The following is a 15207-nucleotide window of genomic DNA, read 5'->3' on the forward strand; positions in this document are numbered from 1 at the left end:
TGAAGGAAGAATCATTTTTAGAGTGTAAGGTTGGTTCAATAGGCTGAGAATTACTAGGGAAAACAAGTGTGAAAAGAGCTGTTTGCAAGCTTCCCATAAGGCATGTAATCATTGAAAAGAATTGATGTCAGCTGCCACGATGCAAGTTCCCTTTTTTGGAAACAAGGAAATTTTGGCTCCAATGCCTTTATTCCAGCTCTATTGTGTGAATTTTTCTCAGTTACATTAATTTTAACTTGATGCCTTTTGAGTTACCTTGAATTATTTTGTAGGTCGGCGAATCAATACAGAGAGCACTTGTAGTGAAAAGTTGGAGAAGACTATTATCGAAAAGCTGGAGAAGACCATTATTCTATTCACTAAAGTGGTGAGACCAAATTTTTTTCCATAAAGTAAAAGTCTAATGTTTTCACTACCAATTATGTTTGGAAGCAGCAAAAAGTTCGTTAAAGGACACCACTGTTAATAAATAATCAAAAAAATTGCTGGAACATTCGGGCTGAGTCTGTGAAAGAAAAAAAAAGAGTTTACATTTGAGGATGAAGACCTTATTGTCAGATGTGGGAAAGAGAGAAAATGTTGGTTTTAAGTTGTAAACAACAAGTGAAATCTGTGAAATGCACAGTTGCAAGTTGTGTCCTGTAGGTCAATCCATAGTAGTAGAGAGAGATATATATATATATCAAATGAATGATCTGCAATTGGCCAAAATTGAACTCTAAAAAAAATTGAACATTTTGATTGGGTAGGAGGTGATTAATACAAGAAGGTTGATTATTACAGCAATGCCATATTTGACCACACATGTAAATGCACACATTTAATTATTAATTTGAGCACTATTGTTAGGAATCCCATGGAGAAACATTTCAGCATGGAGTTAAAAGTTGCATATAATGAATATGATATTTGGAATGGTGAATTAGATGGACTAGTTGTATGGTAAAAATAATTTGTCATATTTTGATTTACTCAATTAACTGCTGAAATTAATTTTGTTGATTTGGATCTGTACATAAAATTCTACTGTAATATCTTCAATGAGAAAACTGCTTTTTTTTGGAATGATAATTTTGGGAACAGTGGCATAATACATAATACATAAATCTGAACAAACAAGAGTTCAGATTCCATCAACCGATAATGATATAATTCTTGTAATCTAAATCTGAAATAATTGAAAAACACAGGTTATCTCAATATTGATGATCGTGAATCTGAGATTGCCATTAAAAACCCATTAGGGAAGGAAATATAGAACATAGTACATAGAACACTACAGCACAGTACAGGGCTTTCAGCCCTTGATGTTGTGCCGACTCATATATTCCTCAAAAAAAAGTACAAAACTCTTCTTACCCCATAACTCATTTTTTCTTCCATCCATGTGCCTGTCTAAGAGTCTTTAAATGCCCCCAATGTTTCAGCCTCTGTAGTTGACTGCTACAAAGAAACACACACACACACACACACACACACACACACACACACACACAGTGTAGCAGGTTATGCTCACTCACTTTATTAGGGCTGGAAAGGCTGCTTTTATACTGTTCAAGTTCCCGCCGTTTTTGCTGATTGACTGAGTCACCCATATAGCAGGCTGGAACATCCATGCATATAAATGTCCTTCTTCCCCAGTCTGTTTCTGCTGAGTTAGTTGGGCAGCTTGACCAATGCCATTTTAGGGCTGTTGGTCTGATGCTGCCCCAGCTTCTACCCCGCCAATTCGTTGTCCTGGGAGTCACCTTAGCAATCTCTGTCCATGTCTGCTGCTGCACGATGTGCCGGCCCGATCTCCACAATTGCGGGTCGCCACACCTCCACCACTATCTCTGGCAACGCATTCTAGGTACCCATAACTCTCTGCATTTTAAAAAAAAAACCACCCATTATATCCTTAAAATTGCCTCCCTTCACTTTGAACGTGTATCTCCTTTCATCCTTCTGCACTCCAAAGAGAAAAATCCCAGCTCTGCTACTTTGCCTCATAAGATTTATTTTCCAATCCAGGTAGCATCCTAGTAAATCTCCTCTGCACCCTCTCCATAGCTTCCACATCCTTCCTATAATGAGGTGACATAAACTGAGCATAATATTCCAAAAATGGTCTCACCCGAGAGTTGTAAACTTGCAACATGACCTCTCTAGTCTTGAACTCAGTCCCCCTATTAATGAAGCCCAGCATCCCATCTTACCAAGTCACTTCAGAACTTAAATTTTCAGAGGTCTAGCAAGAGTTTTGAGCAAAACCATCAGTATTTCCCTATGCAAAAAAAGCCACATGATATCTGTGTGGAGTTTGCAATTCTCTCTATGGCTTTTAATTTGTCTTGGGAGCTCTGATTTGTTCCCACATTCCAAAGATGTGCTGATATGTTTATCATTTACAACAGGTGAGTGGCAGAGGAATCATGAAAGAGTTGATGGGCAGGTGAAAGAGAACAAGTTACTGGGAATGGAAGAGCGGGGATTGAGTTGATGGGTCAAATTGCCACTTTCCCCGTTCTAAGGATATGTGAGATGCAAGTAAAATATGTCAAAGTCAACAGGGAAAAGTGAATGCAAATGGCAATGGTAATGTTTAGTAATCATTTGTAGTCTCTAAATTAACATTTTCCTTTTATTGTGTTTTAAACTAGCAACCCCAATCCCAACTAAATGCTGCATCTTGAAATTTGTGCAAATGCTTGTCATGCAGAGGTTAACAAGCTGAAGATGGCCTTATGTTCTCTATTGCTCAATTTTATTTAATCAATAATATTTAATAACCACTGATTGCACCTGCTGTCCAAGGTAGAGGGTACATGATGATTTAAGAGCCCAAAGCCAGCTTTCCCCAAATTGAAAACACTACGCATAAATGCTGCCAACTACCTGCAATGGAGGTATTTTAAATGCAATATAAAAAGGAGACCTGAAAGGAAGGTTGAAGGGCTTTCCTCATTCCATGCCAAAGAGCAGATGCTAAAACTTAAAATTATGCAACAATCCAAACATCTAGGTACTGGTTAGATCAAGTACATTTTTTAAATTTTAAATGATGAAACTTTGGTTCCACAAACAGTATTAGAAACATTTACTGTTGTGATTTTCTTCATTGTTCTTTTCTGTAAAAGTGTGTAATTCAGTTAGCAACTGGATATGTTACCTTGGACCTTAATTTATAACTTGTGTCTTACTGTTTGCAGCTTTTGGACTTCTTAGACTATCACGCATTTTCTTTCATCTCATTGATTCGACAGTCATTGGAATTTGCTGTTAGCTACACATTTACAAACGCTGGTGAAGGTGTAGTGTTTGAGCGGTTCATTGTTCAGTGTATGAACCTCATTAAAATGATTGTCAAAAATGATGCTTACAAGCCAGCAAAGAACACTGAAGGTACATTTATTTCTGTGCATGCTGTTTTATATTCCTCTTCCAAAAAAAAATTAGCCTTTCTTCTCAATGCGATGGGATCAGATTCCATCTCTGTTTAACTATGCTTTAGTAAATAAATTGGAGTCCAATACATATTTGGATATGTTCCATTGTGCAGTCTTGAATTTAACCAGTGTATTGATTAGACAGTAAATTGACAACAGACTCAAGGTGAAATGCACCACTATCCAGAGGGCATCACTGGATAATGGCAGCACGGTTAGTGTAGTGGTTAGTGCAATGCTATTACAACGTCAGTGACCCGAGTTTGAATTCAGCTGTATCTGTAAGGAGTTTGTATGTTCTCCCCATATCTGTGTGGGTTTCCTCTGGATGGTTGGTTTCTTCCCATCCTTTGGGGGCTGTAGGTTAATTGGAGAATTTTGGTGGATGGCTGATGGGCTGAAAAGGGTCTGTTACCATGCTGTATGAGTAATTTTATAGAAATCTACAAATGCTCAATAAATACTGTGATTGCCAGTGTTACAAGATCAAATCAGCAACCACAAAAAAGGCATATCACACAGGGGTAAAGATGAACAATTACTTTATAAACAAAAGTTCACCTTCAAACTTTTAATTCAAAATCCTCCTTTATAACAATACCTGCTGGTTACTATGTAAATTCCTATAACAGTGTAAAACTAATAAATTCCCCAGCCTAAATATGACATATGTAATTAAAGTTATATTTTCAAGCAACCCACAGAAAAACAGACACAAAACACACAAGATTCTCAAAACTTCGATCTCAACCGAAGCAAAGATCATAAACAAAATTCAGTTTGTTTGGTAAACTGAAGCTAAAAGATCTTTGAGAGAGAGAGAGCACAAAATTCGAAGTTGTTTCTTGTGTTGCTTGCAGAGAGAGAGGAACAGTGGCTTGGCCCAGATCTTTCTGGCTGCCTTCGGAATGTTCATCCCTTTTAAAATGCCCAACATTCTAAACTGTCTTCCAGACAATGACTCATGTTTTGGGCCTTCTTCCACTCCACAGCACCACCCAGTGGTGCTTTGTCGTCCAAGTCCAGAAATTTTTAGATCATTTTCTGCACATGCCCAGTCCATCTCCCACTCTCTTAGCAGTCCACCATCTCTAAGGCAACCTGTCACTTTCGAACACAAAACCACACAACACATAGGCCAATATACAACACAGAACTCTGTAACACCAGTAACGTTAAAAGCAAGTTTGAGAAATATTTCTTTAAAAAATTAACTATTCTAAATGTGAAAATGGCTTAAAAATTGGGTTTTTAACATGAATTCCAGTTAGATTCTTCTAATTTTTTTTGCTTTTTGAAGTTTCCAATTTTATTGTGACTACCTGAAGTTGCAAATCTCACCAAAATTGTCAGCCAATTTTCTTGAATGCTTTTAGATTTTTCATAAAATATATTGAAATGTTGCAGATGAATTCTCTGATGACTTTTCATTACACCTTTGAAATGGTACCTTATTTTGGTTAACTGAGGTTTGAAATTGTAACTAAATAGATGCAGAAGGGCTTTGTATTGTTGAGATTATGAATCAGACAGAACAGTGTTTCTCAGGTACTGCTGCTGAAATACCATTTCTTTCTTATTTTAGAAAGCAAACCTGAAACTTTGGAAGCACACAAGATAAAAATATACTTCTTCAACTATTCTACTTTAACTGAAATTTGTAGAAGATTGGTATCTCATTATTTCCTTCTGACATCTGAGGAGCTATCTATGTGGGAGGATGATCCCGAGGGTTTTGGTGAGTGTTTCATTGCAAGGAAAATTGCTTCAAAATATGTTTCACTTGCCTGTAAATTAGTCAAGACTCTGTAAAGGGATGCTTTTTATTTTAGAAATAGTATTTAGTCATCCAGATGTTTAATTTAGGGTCAAAAATTAATGAGTTTTGAACTGTTTGGTTGGTTGGCGGGCAGTTAGTCACATAGTCAGTCTGTGTATGTGTGCTCACCCGGCCACTTCAGCAAACAAGAGGCCGAGCTGCTTCATTTTCAGGTGCTAGCACTGCCATCCGTAACTGACTGTCAGTGTGCTCATCCAGTAGATTCAGTGGTAGAAAGGAGACTGAACTACATTGTCTGCGGGTGCCAGCACTGTTGTCCTGACAGCTGTTTGTGCTGTGTCTTCTGTGTAATTAGTACATAATTGAACAGTCTTTTGATCTGGATGAGATTTTATCTTTAAATATTTTAAGATACTAAAAAGTGCTACAGCTGATAACATACCTAATTGGAAACAGGAACAGTGATAAGGTTGCAAGGAGACTTATCGGCAAGTTGAGAGGGTAGGAACCCATATAGCAGATAGTGTAGTGTATCTATGTGAGGTTATCTACTATAGTAGAGATTCTGAAATATTAAAATACTTTTTTTGAACGGTGAAATTGGGAACTGTTAATATTCAAGAGAAATTTGATTTCTTGTATGTATGCTGTTAAAAGCTAACTTGCATGTATTAGCAGGCTATTGGGAAGAATAATAGTATGATGTTCTTGAAGATTTGATTGCAAGACTAATGATGTTGCACTATAATTAAATGAGCTTTGACTAAATCAAACAAGTAGTGTAATGTACTTTTTTTTCTTAGCCTAAATATGGATATCCTTGCCTAAAGAAGCTGTCCTGTGCCCTCTCCCATACCCTTTGATCTTGCTGCTTTCTTTTTAACTGTTGCACATTGCTTGTATTATTCCTTAAAATTACCAGGAGTTTAATGTCTATTTTGTGAGAAGCAGCTTTGTTCTTTATCATTAGCGTGAAACATGAAAGTCTGCAGATGCTGTGATTGTAATAAAAACACACAGAAATGTTGGTGGAACTTAGACGGTCTTTCAGCAACCACAAAAAGCAAAGGTGTATTACTGATGTTTCGAGCCTGAGCCCTTCTTCAAGGAATAAGCAGAATGAGCCAAAAGCAGAAAGTTTGCGTTCAGTTTCTTCCAACATAGAGGAGACTCTTTATCAATCCTACATCAACACTGACTCTACATCTACACCGATATAGTGGTCTCCACTAAGCAGATTGGGAGATTGCTTTGTTGAGGACCTTGGCTAAGTCTTCTGTATTAATATGGATCTCCAAGTGGCCACCCATTTCAATTCTGCATCCTGTGACAGGGTATTTAGAGGTGCTTTGGGATGAGTGTTAGAGCAGGTTGCACACAAACATTTTAAAACACAGAATTTTTGCAGAACTTTTGCAGAGTGCTCTTTTGCAAACTGCAACAGAGTAGCAACATATGGTAACAGCTTGTCTGGAAGAGAATGTGATCTTTGCAGGCAGAGGGAGAATACCTTTGATCTCAGGGGAGGGAGTGAGAGAGAGGAGAGACAGAAGCTTCAGTTCCAGAGGGCCAAGCTGGCAAACTTTGGAAGACTGCCTGGTCAAAGGAGAAGACTGGCTGTCTGAAAGGAACTCTGTGATGACCTGAAAGAAAGGGAATCGTCTAGAGAACCCTGAAGGGGGCGTTTCGTCAGCAAGACTGATTAAAAAGGAATCAGGTGCGGATGTCCTCGAACAAAAGGAATCTCTCTGAAAACCAACAAGAACCCTCCTGAGTAGTAACTATTTGCCAGTTAAGCACCAAAGCCTGGTAAACTGTATTAATTCTAACTTCTGTGCACAGTACAAGAATTGCCTGCAACCAGTGACATTGGACTGTGAACCAAAGAACTTTTCTACACTTATATGCACATTACACACACGTTTGTTTAGAATTAGAGGGGAGTTAAGTAAGTTGATAGGACTAAGTTAAAGTTTGATTCTGTTTTCATGTGCAAAGATAATTGAAAGCAACTTTTGTTTAAGTAAATCATGGTGCATATCTATTGCTGCTGGGTTTTGGGGTCCTCTGGACTCCGTAACTATCCCATTCCCTTGTTGATATATCTGTCCATGGTCTCATGTGCTGACGGACTGAGACCACCCGCAAATTGGAGGAACAACAGCCTATCTTCCGACTGGGCACCCTCAACTGAATGGCATTAATGCCAACATCTCTGACTTTCGTTGAAAAACCCCCAACCCCAACTCTCATTTCTTCCGTCGTCTTCCCCCAGCTCTGTGTCCCCTTTTCCTGTCTCCTTTCATACAAACATGATAAATTATCACCTCTCTCCTTATCATATCCAAGTATCACTTTTTGTTGGTCTGGATTCGTCCCCCAGCTAGCATTGTCTGAATTCTGAGATTTCCTGCTTTTGGCAGATTCTACTTATTCCTTGAAGGGCTCCGGCCCGAAACGTCGGCAATATATCTGCTTTTTATGGACGCTGAAAGACCGGCTGAGTTCCTCCAGAATTTTGGTATGTTTTTACTTCCTTTATCATTAACTCATTTTAGGTGGAATACTGCTCTCAACATGTTGAAAATATTTATAATTTTATCATTTTGTATTTAATAGCAGTGGAAGAGGCTGGTGGGGATTCTTACAAGTACAGTTTAAGAGTAAGTTGGACTGATAATAAATTTATTTCCATTTGATGCAATTGTCTTAATAAGGGATGAATTCTCTAAATCTAATTTATTGTTTGAATTGCAGCACAATTTAGGAATGTGTGTTTCCAAGCATATATGCTGTTGCATATTTGTCCACGATTTAATGAATAATACTTGCAGCTTCTTCTTCTTCTTTGGCTTGGCTTCGCGGACGAAGATTTATGGAGGGGGTAAAAGTCCACGTCAGCTGCAGGCTCGTTTGTGGCTGACAAGTCCGATGCGGGACAGGCAGACACGGTTGCAGTGGCTGCAGGGGAAAATTGGTTGGTTGGGGTTGGGTGTTGGGTTTTTCCTCCTTTGCCTTTTGTCAGTGAGGTGGGCTCTGCGGTCTTCTTCAAAGGAGGTTGCTGCCCGCCAAACTGTGAGGCGCCAAGATGCACGGTTTGAGGCGATATCAGCCCACTGGCGGTGGTCAATGTGGCAGCTAATGTTGCATTATTGGACTTCAGTCATCCTAAATTCATATGAATTCCTCTTCTCCAACCTCAAGTATCATTTTCCTATCTTGCACAGCTGTCCTGAATAAAGATGAATGACTTTGAAGGATAGGCAGCTGGAGACATACAGTGGTACGTTGCTTTGAAGATCCAAATGCTGACAAACTTGTGTGGAAATTAGTGACTTGTGACTTGAAACTGAAGTCAATTGTTCAGATGAAATTTGATAATTACTATTTTAAACAAAGCTTCAGATCAGATGATGAAATCACCATTATAAATCATTCATCTAGAAATAAACTGACAATGATACTAGTTGGAGAAGAAGGTAGTCAGTGGGAGGAAGATGAGAAAAATGACAAAAGAAAATTGAGTAAGATTGGAAGAAGAGTGAATAGACAGATGCAAGGATGCCTTTCTCAGAAACTTTAATGCTCCTTTTTGTTTACTCGATTGGAATACTAAACCAATCTCTTCATGTACATAACTACCATTGGTGACTTTGAAATAACACAGAAATGCTGGAGGCACACAAATCACAGAGCATCTTTTGACTAAGAAAGGATGATAACATTTTAGTTCAAAAATGCAACTATTTCCATTATTAGGAAATACTCTATTCTGACCCCTTTAATTCTAAGATGCATGACCTAACTTTTGGCTACATAAAAATTGTGTGCGTTTTGGGAAGGAATAAAGACCTCACAGAGAGGACAGACCAAATTCACTCAAATGTTCTGTGTTTGGGATTACAATGGATTTTTCTCCAGGGAGCAAAGAATGATCAGAATTAATATGAAATACAAAACATCATGAAAGATAGGAATAGAGAGAAATTGAATCCAGATGGTCCAGATAGAACTAAGGACTGTAAGGAAATGCAAATAGAATTTTTGAACTGACTGTCTGCTGTGTTGGTTGAATTGATTCCATGAGCTTTCAATGTGGTACCAGATCATACTTAAAGGAGAAGTTGCAAGGAAAGGAGATAATAGTGGGGATGTGGAACTAGTTGCAAGATTAGTGAAGATTCATTGGCTTTGCAGCAGCCTTTTGTGATTCATGTTTCAATAATATTTGGAAATTTTGAAAAAAATCTGAAAGTGATAAATTAGTGAAAATAAGTACAGTCTCTGGGTTAAAAATGAGTTCCTTACCTAGGCCCGGCTTTAATTCAAATTTGTATGTAAATTGGAACAGGAACATGTAGTCCTTATTTAATATCAGTTACTCAAATGTTTATCTTCATATATATTTTATCTTTATAAAACATTTCCCAATACACTAAAGTAACTTAAACATAATAATGCAATGCATAATAATTATAAGTACAGTATAAAAATAACTACATGATTAAAAGTTAACACTTACAGGAGAAGATGATGGAGAGATGGCTACAGGTAACCAACTGCCCTCCCACATCTTCACTCCTTCTGATCCACACCTGGCTCCTTTGCTCAATCCTCGCTTGTTCCCCCCCACTCCCCTGTGGCGTAATTGCACTTTACGTCCAGGCTGCTATGTTGTGGGGCCAAACATTGGCCCCATGCTAAGCTGTGACAGTTCAGGAGGTGTCGCAGTGACACACACTGCTTCTTCTTCTCCCACCCCGCCCCCCCCATCCTCTTGCTTGCCTGCTGTTTTGCCCAGGCCATGTGCGACATAGCGTGACAGCATATGCGTGTCACTAGCCACCTGACCATCGACAAGGCAGCAAGCCAATGGAAAGCCAGCTCCACTCGAACCGGAAGGTAGACGTCATTCTTCGTTCTCCTTCTGGCCGACTTGTCAGTTCATAACTATGGGTTGTTCGTAAAGAGGACATTTTTCAACCCGGGGACTGCTTGTCATTAAGTTCGTGCCTGCATTACTGAAGTTGTAATCAATGCTTTTTAATTGAAACATATGAATGCTATATTTTCTCATGCAGAGTTGTATGAGTGATGTGATAATTTTTTTTTTGCTCCAGCCATGTACAGAAGTGCTGTTTTTGGATATTTTTCATGAGTACAGCCAAACGCTTACACCAGTGTTGTTAGAAATGGTTCAGAATCTTCATGGTATGTTTCATTTTGAAATAATTTTTAAATTCAGCATGTTCATTTCATTGTATTTTTATTTATTGTTAATCTATTTATTTTTAAAAAGATGTTTTCAGATCTTGAAGTCATTAACAAAATCCTTATTGTTGGAAATTTTATCTATATCATTTACATTATCTGAGATTTTTTGCATTTGGTTGCATCAAATTTGTAGTACAAAATAAAGCGTTTGCAGAAAACTAGAAATGTGAATCAAGGACCTATGTTTTAAAATATTTTTCATATGTACTTGGGTGACCTTGAGACATTTTTAGCAGTATTTTGATTTGTAGGCAGTGATTTTGCAAATATTAACTTTTCTAATAGATGTGTCAATTCGTCATTTATCTCCATAATATAAAAGCCAATTTTGTAAAAACTGAAAGAGAACCAGGATCTATTGACAGGTCATTGACCCGAAATGTTCAATTTTTTTTCTCCTTCTGCAGATGCAGCTTGACCCGTTGAACATTTTCTTTATTCAAAATTTATTTTCCATACTCTTGAGCTCTGTTTTCAATTGGGAAATATACTTAAATTGTATAATATTTGTACATAGAATGGACTTTTCAGTCCCTGGGCTTGCTCCTGAGATGGCTGATTTGTAACATCACTCCAGATAATTACTTTTTCTTTAGATTCCATAATATTTTGTGTTTCTTTTAATCTAGTTTTTGAATTAAAATCAATTTTCGACTCAGTATCAGCAGTTGCTTTGCAAAACTATGTTGTAATCTTCCACAATGCATTGCATATGAAGCATTTCCTAATTTCACTTGCTAAAGAAATGATTCTAAAATGTGTTTGTTTCTGACACTTTAGCAAGTGGAAATAGTTTATTTATGTACTGAATATCTATGTAAATTTCAGAAAATACATTCTTGTTTTGTTCAACCTTTCATCATAATTTAACCCAGACGCAAACAATTGCTGATTTAGTCCCACAGGAGGCCTATAGAATTGGACCAAGACATCTCTACTCGTATTCAAATTCTCTCTTTTATCTGTTGTGCATGTTCTAAGTTTTCCACATTATATTTCATCTGCTCGGTCCCTCAACCTGTCCAGCCCACCTTTGAAATTTCTTTTCATTCTTCTCACAGCCATGATACCACATATTCCAAAGTTATAAAGTCTTCATAGTATGTTCCACTTAAGGAGGAAAATAAATAAATGTGACATTTAAAATATGTATTAATCTTGTGTAAAATTTGGGTGGTGTTGACATTGGTTTTATACTTCTGCTGTTAAAAGCAAAAATAATTTTAAGTCCATGTGACTAATATATGAATAAACATATTAGGTAAATTATTCTTTTATTATATCCATTGAGCATGTCTGGAAAATATAAGTCAATCAAGATGACCTTCCTTGGAAACTTGTGGGATGAGAAACTTGCTCCTTTACATCTAACCCGCACTGCAAAATAATTAGAATCAGTTGTATTTTTAAAGTAATGAACTTTGAATTCTAAGCATAAAATAAAATAGCCTCTTGCATGTTTGTTTAAAATTCATCATTCCAGTGTTTTCACAGTTCCTAATGTAATCAGGTGATTTAACTGTAATATGCTTCTGCATTATCTTCTCTGATAACTTTGTATATTGCTAAAGCAGTGCTAATTTAATCTTTATATTCAACTTGGATGCTCAAGAATGAAAAAGCAAAATATTTTTTTGGAGGTGCTATTTCTGACCTTTCTGTTGGAGGATGCCACGAGTTCATTTCTTTTTTATAATTGCATTTTGTTTGCTTAATATGTAACTTTTATTTCAAAGCTATTTATTTATTTGGGCTTTGTTGAATGGTTTGAGATTACATTAATCCAAATAGAATCTGAATTAAATAAATCGATTACATTTGATATCTGCATCCAAGTTCTACTTGTGCATCAACTATGCACTTGCCAATTGTTTTCTACATTCAGAAAATATTCTGCTGCTTCCTTGAGTATTTACAATTTTTTATCCAATAATATGTGTGTGTAATATCTCAATATAGAGTAGCTTTTATGTTTTGCAACAGCTTATTTTCACCTTTTTTCATTTGCTCTAAAATAATTTTTGGCTTTTTTTTAGGGTCAACTAATGTGGAAGATACTGTTGGATTAGTTATTAAAGATGCTGGTATGTTATCTCTATAGTGCTATTCTGTTCAACACATTATTGTTACGAACCCAGAGGACCCATAAACCCAGCAGCAATAGATATTCACCAAGACAAATAGTTACTTAAACAAAAGTTGCTTTTAATTATCTTTAAAAATGAAAATAGAATCAAACTTTAACTTATCACTATTGACTTAGTTAACCTAACTTAACCCCCTTCTGATTCTAAGCGCATGTGTATATAATGTGTGTGTAAGTTCAGAAAGGTTCTTTGGTTCACAGTCCAATCTCACTTCTCATTCCTCCAAGTTCACTGGTTGCAGGCAATTCTTATACTGTGCACAGAATTTAACATTGATAAAGTTCACCAGGCTTTGGTGCTTGAAAGGTAAATCGTTACCACTCAGGAAGGTTCTCGTCAGTTTTCCAAGAGAGATTTGTTGTTTCAGTGCACAACTGATGTACTTCCATCAGCCACTTTAGTGTCTTGCTGACAAAACATTTGCCTTCAGGGTTCTCCAGATGATAACCTCTTTCTTTCAGGTCACCACAGAGTTCCTTTTTGTTTTGGTTATTCCAAGTGAAATATTGGACAGCCAGTCCTCTCCTCTTGCATGAACCACAAGGGCTTTGACCAGGCTGTCTATCGAAGGGGCTTTCCACAAGCTTGCCAGCTTGTCTTGTTCTAGTCCCAGCTGTTTCTGCTGGCTTTAACACTGTAGAAGTCTCTCTCTCTCTCTCTCTCTCTCTCTCTCTCTCTCTCTCTCTCTCTCACACACAGAAATCCTGTTTGACTCTCTCTGCTTACAAAACCACATGACCCTCTTAGGACAGCAAGTTCTCTTCCAGACTTTCTGTGGCTCCAACAAGATCTTTTATCTTTTGCCTTTTGTAAACAACAATCCATTAATGAAGTATCTTGAACACTCTCCAAATCTCTTGCAAAAGCTGTGAGGCTCCGATATGTCTAGCATTATCAGAGCACCAGTATTTCAAATAAGATCTGTTTTTAAGTGTTTGTATGTCACCTACTCTAACAAACCTTTCCCAATATATTTTCCAAAAACATAGCTATATCTTCTTTTCTTTTTCTTTGGCTTGGCTTCGCGGACGAAGATTTATGGAGGGGGTAAAAAGTCCACGTCAGCTGCAGGCTCGTTTGTGGCTGACAAGTCCGATGCGGGACAGGCAGACACGATTGCAGCGGTTGTAGGGGAAAATTGGTTGGTTGGGGTTGGGTGTTGGGTTTTTCCTCCTTTGCCTTTTGTCAGTGAGGTGGGCTCTGCGGTCTTCTTCAAAGGAGGTTGCTGCCCGCCAAACTGTGAGGCGCCAAGATGCACGGTTTGAGGCGTTATCAGCCCACTGGCGGTGGTCAATGTGGCAGGCACCAAGAGATTTCTTTAGGCAGTCCTTGTACCTCTTCTTTGGTGCACCTCTGTCACGGTGGCCAGTGGAGAGCTCGCCATATAACACGATCTTGGGAAGGCGATGGTCCTCCATTCTGGAGACGTGACCGATCCAGCGCAGCTGGATCTTCAGCAGCGTGGACTCGATGCTGTCGACCTCTGCCATCTCGAGTACTTCGACGTTAGGGGTGTAAGCGCTCCAATGGATGTTGAGGATGGAGCGGAGACAACGCTGGTGGAAGCGATCTAGGAGCCGTAGGTGGTGCCGGTAGAGGACCCATGATTCGGAGCCGAACAGGAGTGTGGGTATGACAACGGCTCTGTATACGCTTATCTTTGTGAGGTTTTTCAGTTGGTTGTTTTTCCAGACTCTTTTGTGTAGTCTTCCAAAGGCGCTATTTGCCTTGGCGAGTCTGTTGTCTATCTCATTGTCGATCCTTGCATCTGATGAAATGGTGCAGCCGAGATAGGTAAACTGGTTGACAGTTTTGAGTTTTGTGTGCCCGATGGAGATGTGGGGGGGCTGGTAGTCATGGTGGGGAGCTGGCTGATGGAGGACCTCAGTTTTCTTCAGGCTGACTTCCAGGCCAAACATTTTGGCAGTTTCCGCAAAGCAGGACGTCAAGCGCTGAAGAGCTGGCTCTGAATGGGCAACTAAAGCGGCATCATCTGCAAAGAGTAGTTCACGGACAAGTTTCTCTTGTGTCTTGGTGTGAGCTTGCAGGCGCCTCAGATTGAAGAGACTGCCATCCGTGCGGTACCGGATGTAAACAGCGTCTTCATTGTTGGGGTCTTTCATGGCTTGGTTCAGCATCATGCTGAAGAAGATTGAAAAGAGGGTTGGTGCGAGAACACAGCCTTGCTTCACGCCATTGTTAATGGAGAAGTGTTCAGAGAGCTCATTGCTGTATCTGACCCGACCTTGCTATATACTCTGTCACAATATCATCGATATTACAGTACAGGTTCCTAATCTTTTATCCGGGATTGTCAGGACTGGACTTCTACCATTGTTTGGAATCTTCCAGATTTCAGATTTATTTTGATTTTCATCCCTTTAAGCTCGCCCAAGTTGCGTTGTCACATCCACCCTGCTGCTCGAGTCGCGCTGCTGACACTCTTCCCCCTCACCCACCCAGGTCACACTGCTGACTCTCTCCCCCCTCACCTGCCCGGGTTGCGCTGCCGTCTCTCCTCGCCCGCCTGAGTCACGCTGCCATCTCTCCCCCACCTCGCCCGCCAGGGTCATGCTGC

General features: G+C 38.8%; 1 protein-coding gene across 6 annotated transcripts in view; it reads left to right on the top strand.

Annotated features, from left to right (window-relative positions):
* Positions 1-15207, top strand: part of ipo11 (importin 11) — a 433130-nt gene that overhangs the window by 73702 nt on the left and 344221 nt on the right. For 5 of the 6 annotated variants that reach the window (XR_011353505.1, XR_011353506.1, XM_069924487.1 and 2 more), the window contains 6 exons: positions 273-367; positions 3192-3384; positions 5014-5166; positions 7828-7871; positions 10329-10419; positions 12519-12566. Coding sequence is in view for 4 of the 6 variants with exons in the window: in XM_069924487.1 (XP_069780588.1) it covers positions 273-367; positions 3192-3384; positions 5014-5166; positions 7828-7871; positions 10329-10419; positions 12519-12566 (624 nt within the window). In the remaining 2 variants the exon portion in view is untranslated. The remainder of the gene's footprint in view (positions 1-272; positions 368-3191; positions 3385-5013; positions 5167-7827; positions 7872-10328; positions 10420-12518; positions 12567-15207) is intronic. The other variant, XM_069924489.1, reaches the window with a different exon arrangement.

The sequence above is a fragment of the Narcine bancroftii genome, chromosome 3 (assembly GCF_036971445.1).
Source record: "Narcine bancroftii isolate sNarBan1 chromosome 3, sNarBan1.hap1, whole genome shotgun sequence".
Lineage (NCBI taxonomy): Eukaryota > Metazoa > Chordata > Chondrichthyes > Torpediniformes > Narcinidae > Narcine > Narcine bancroftii.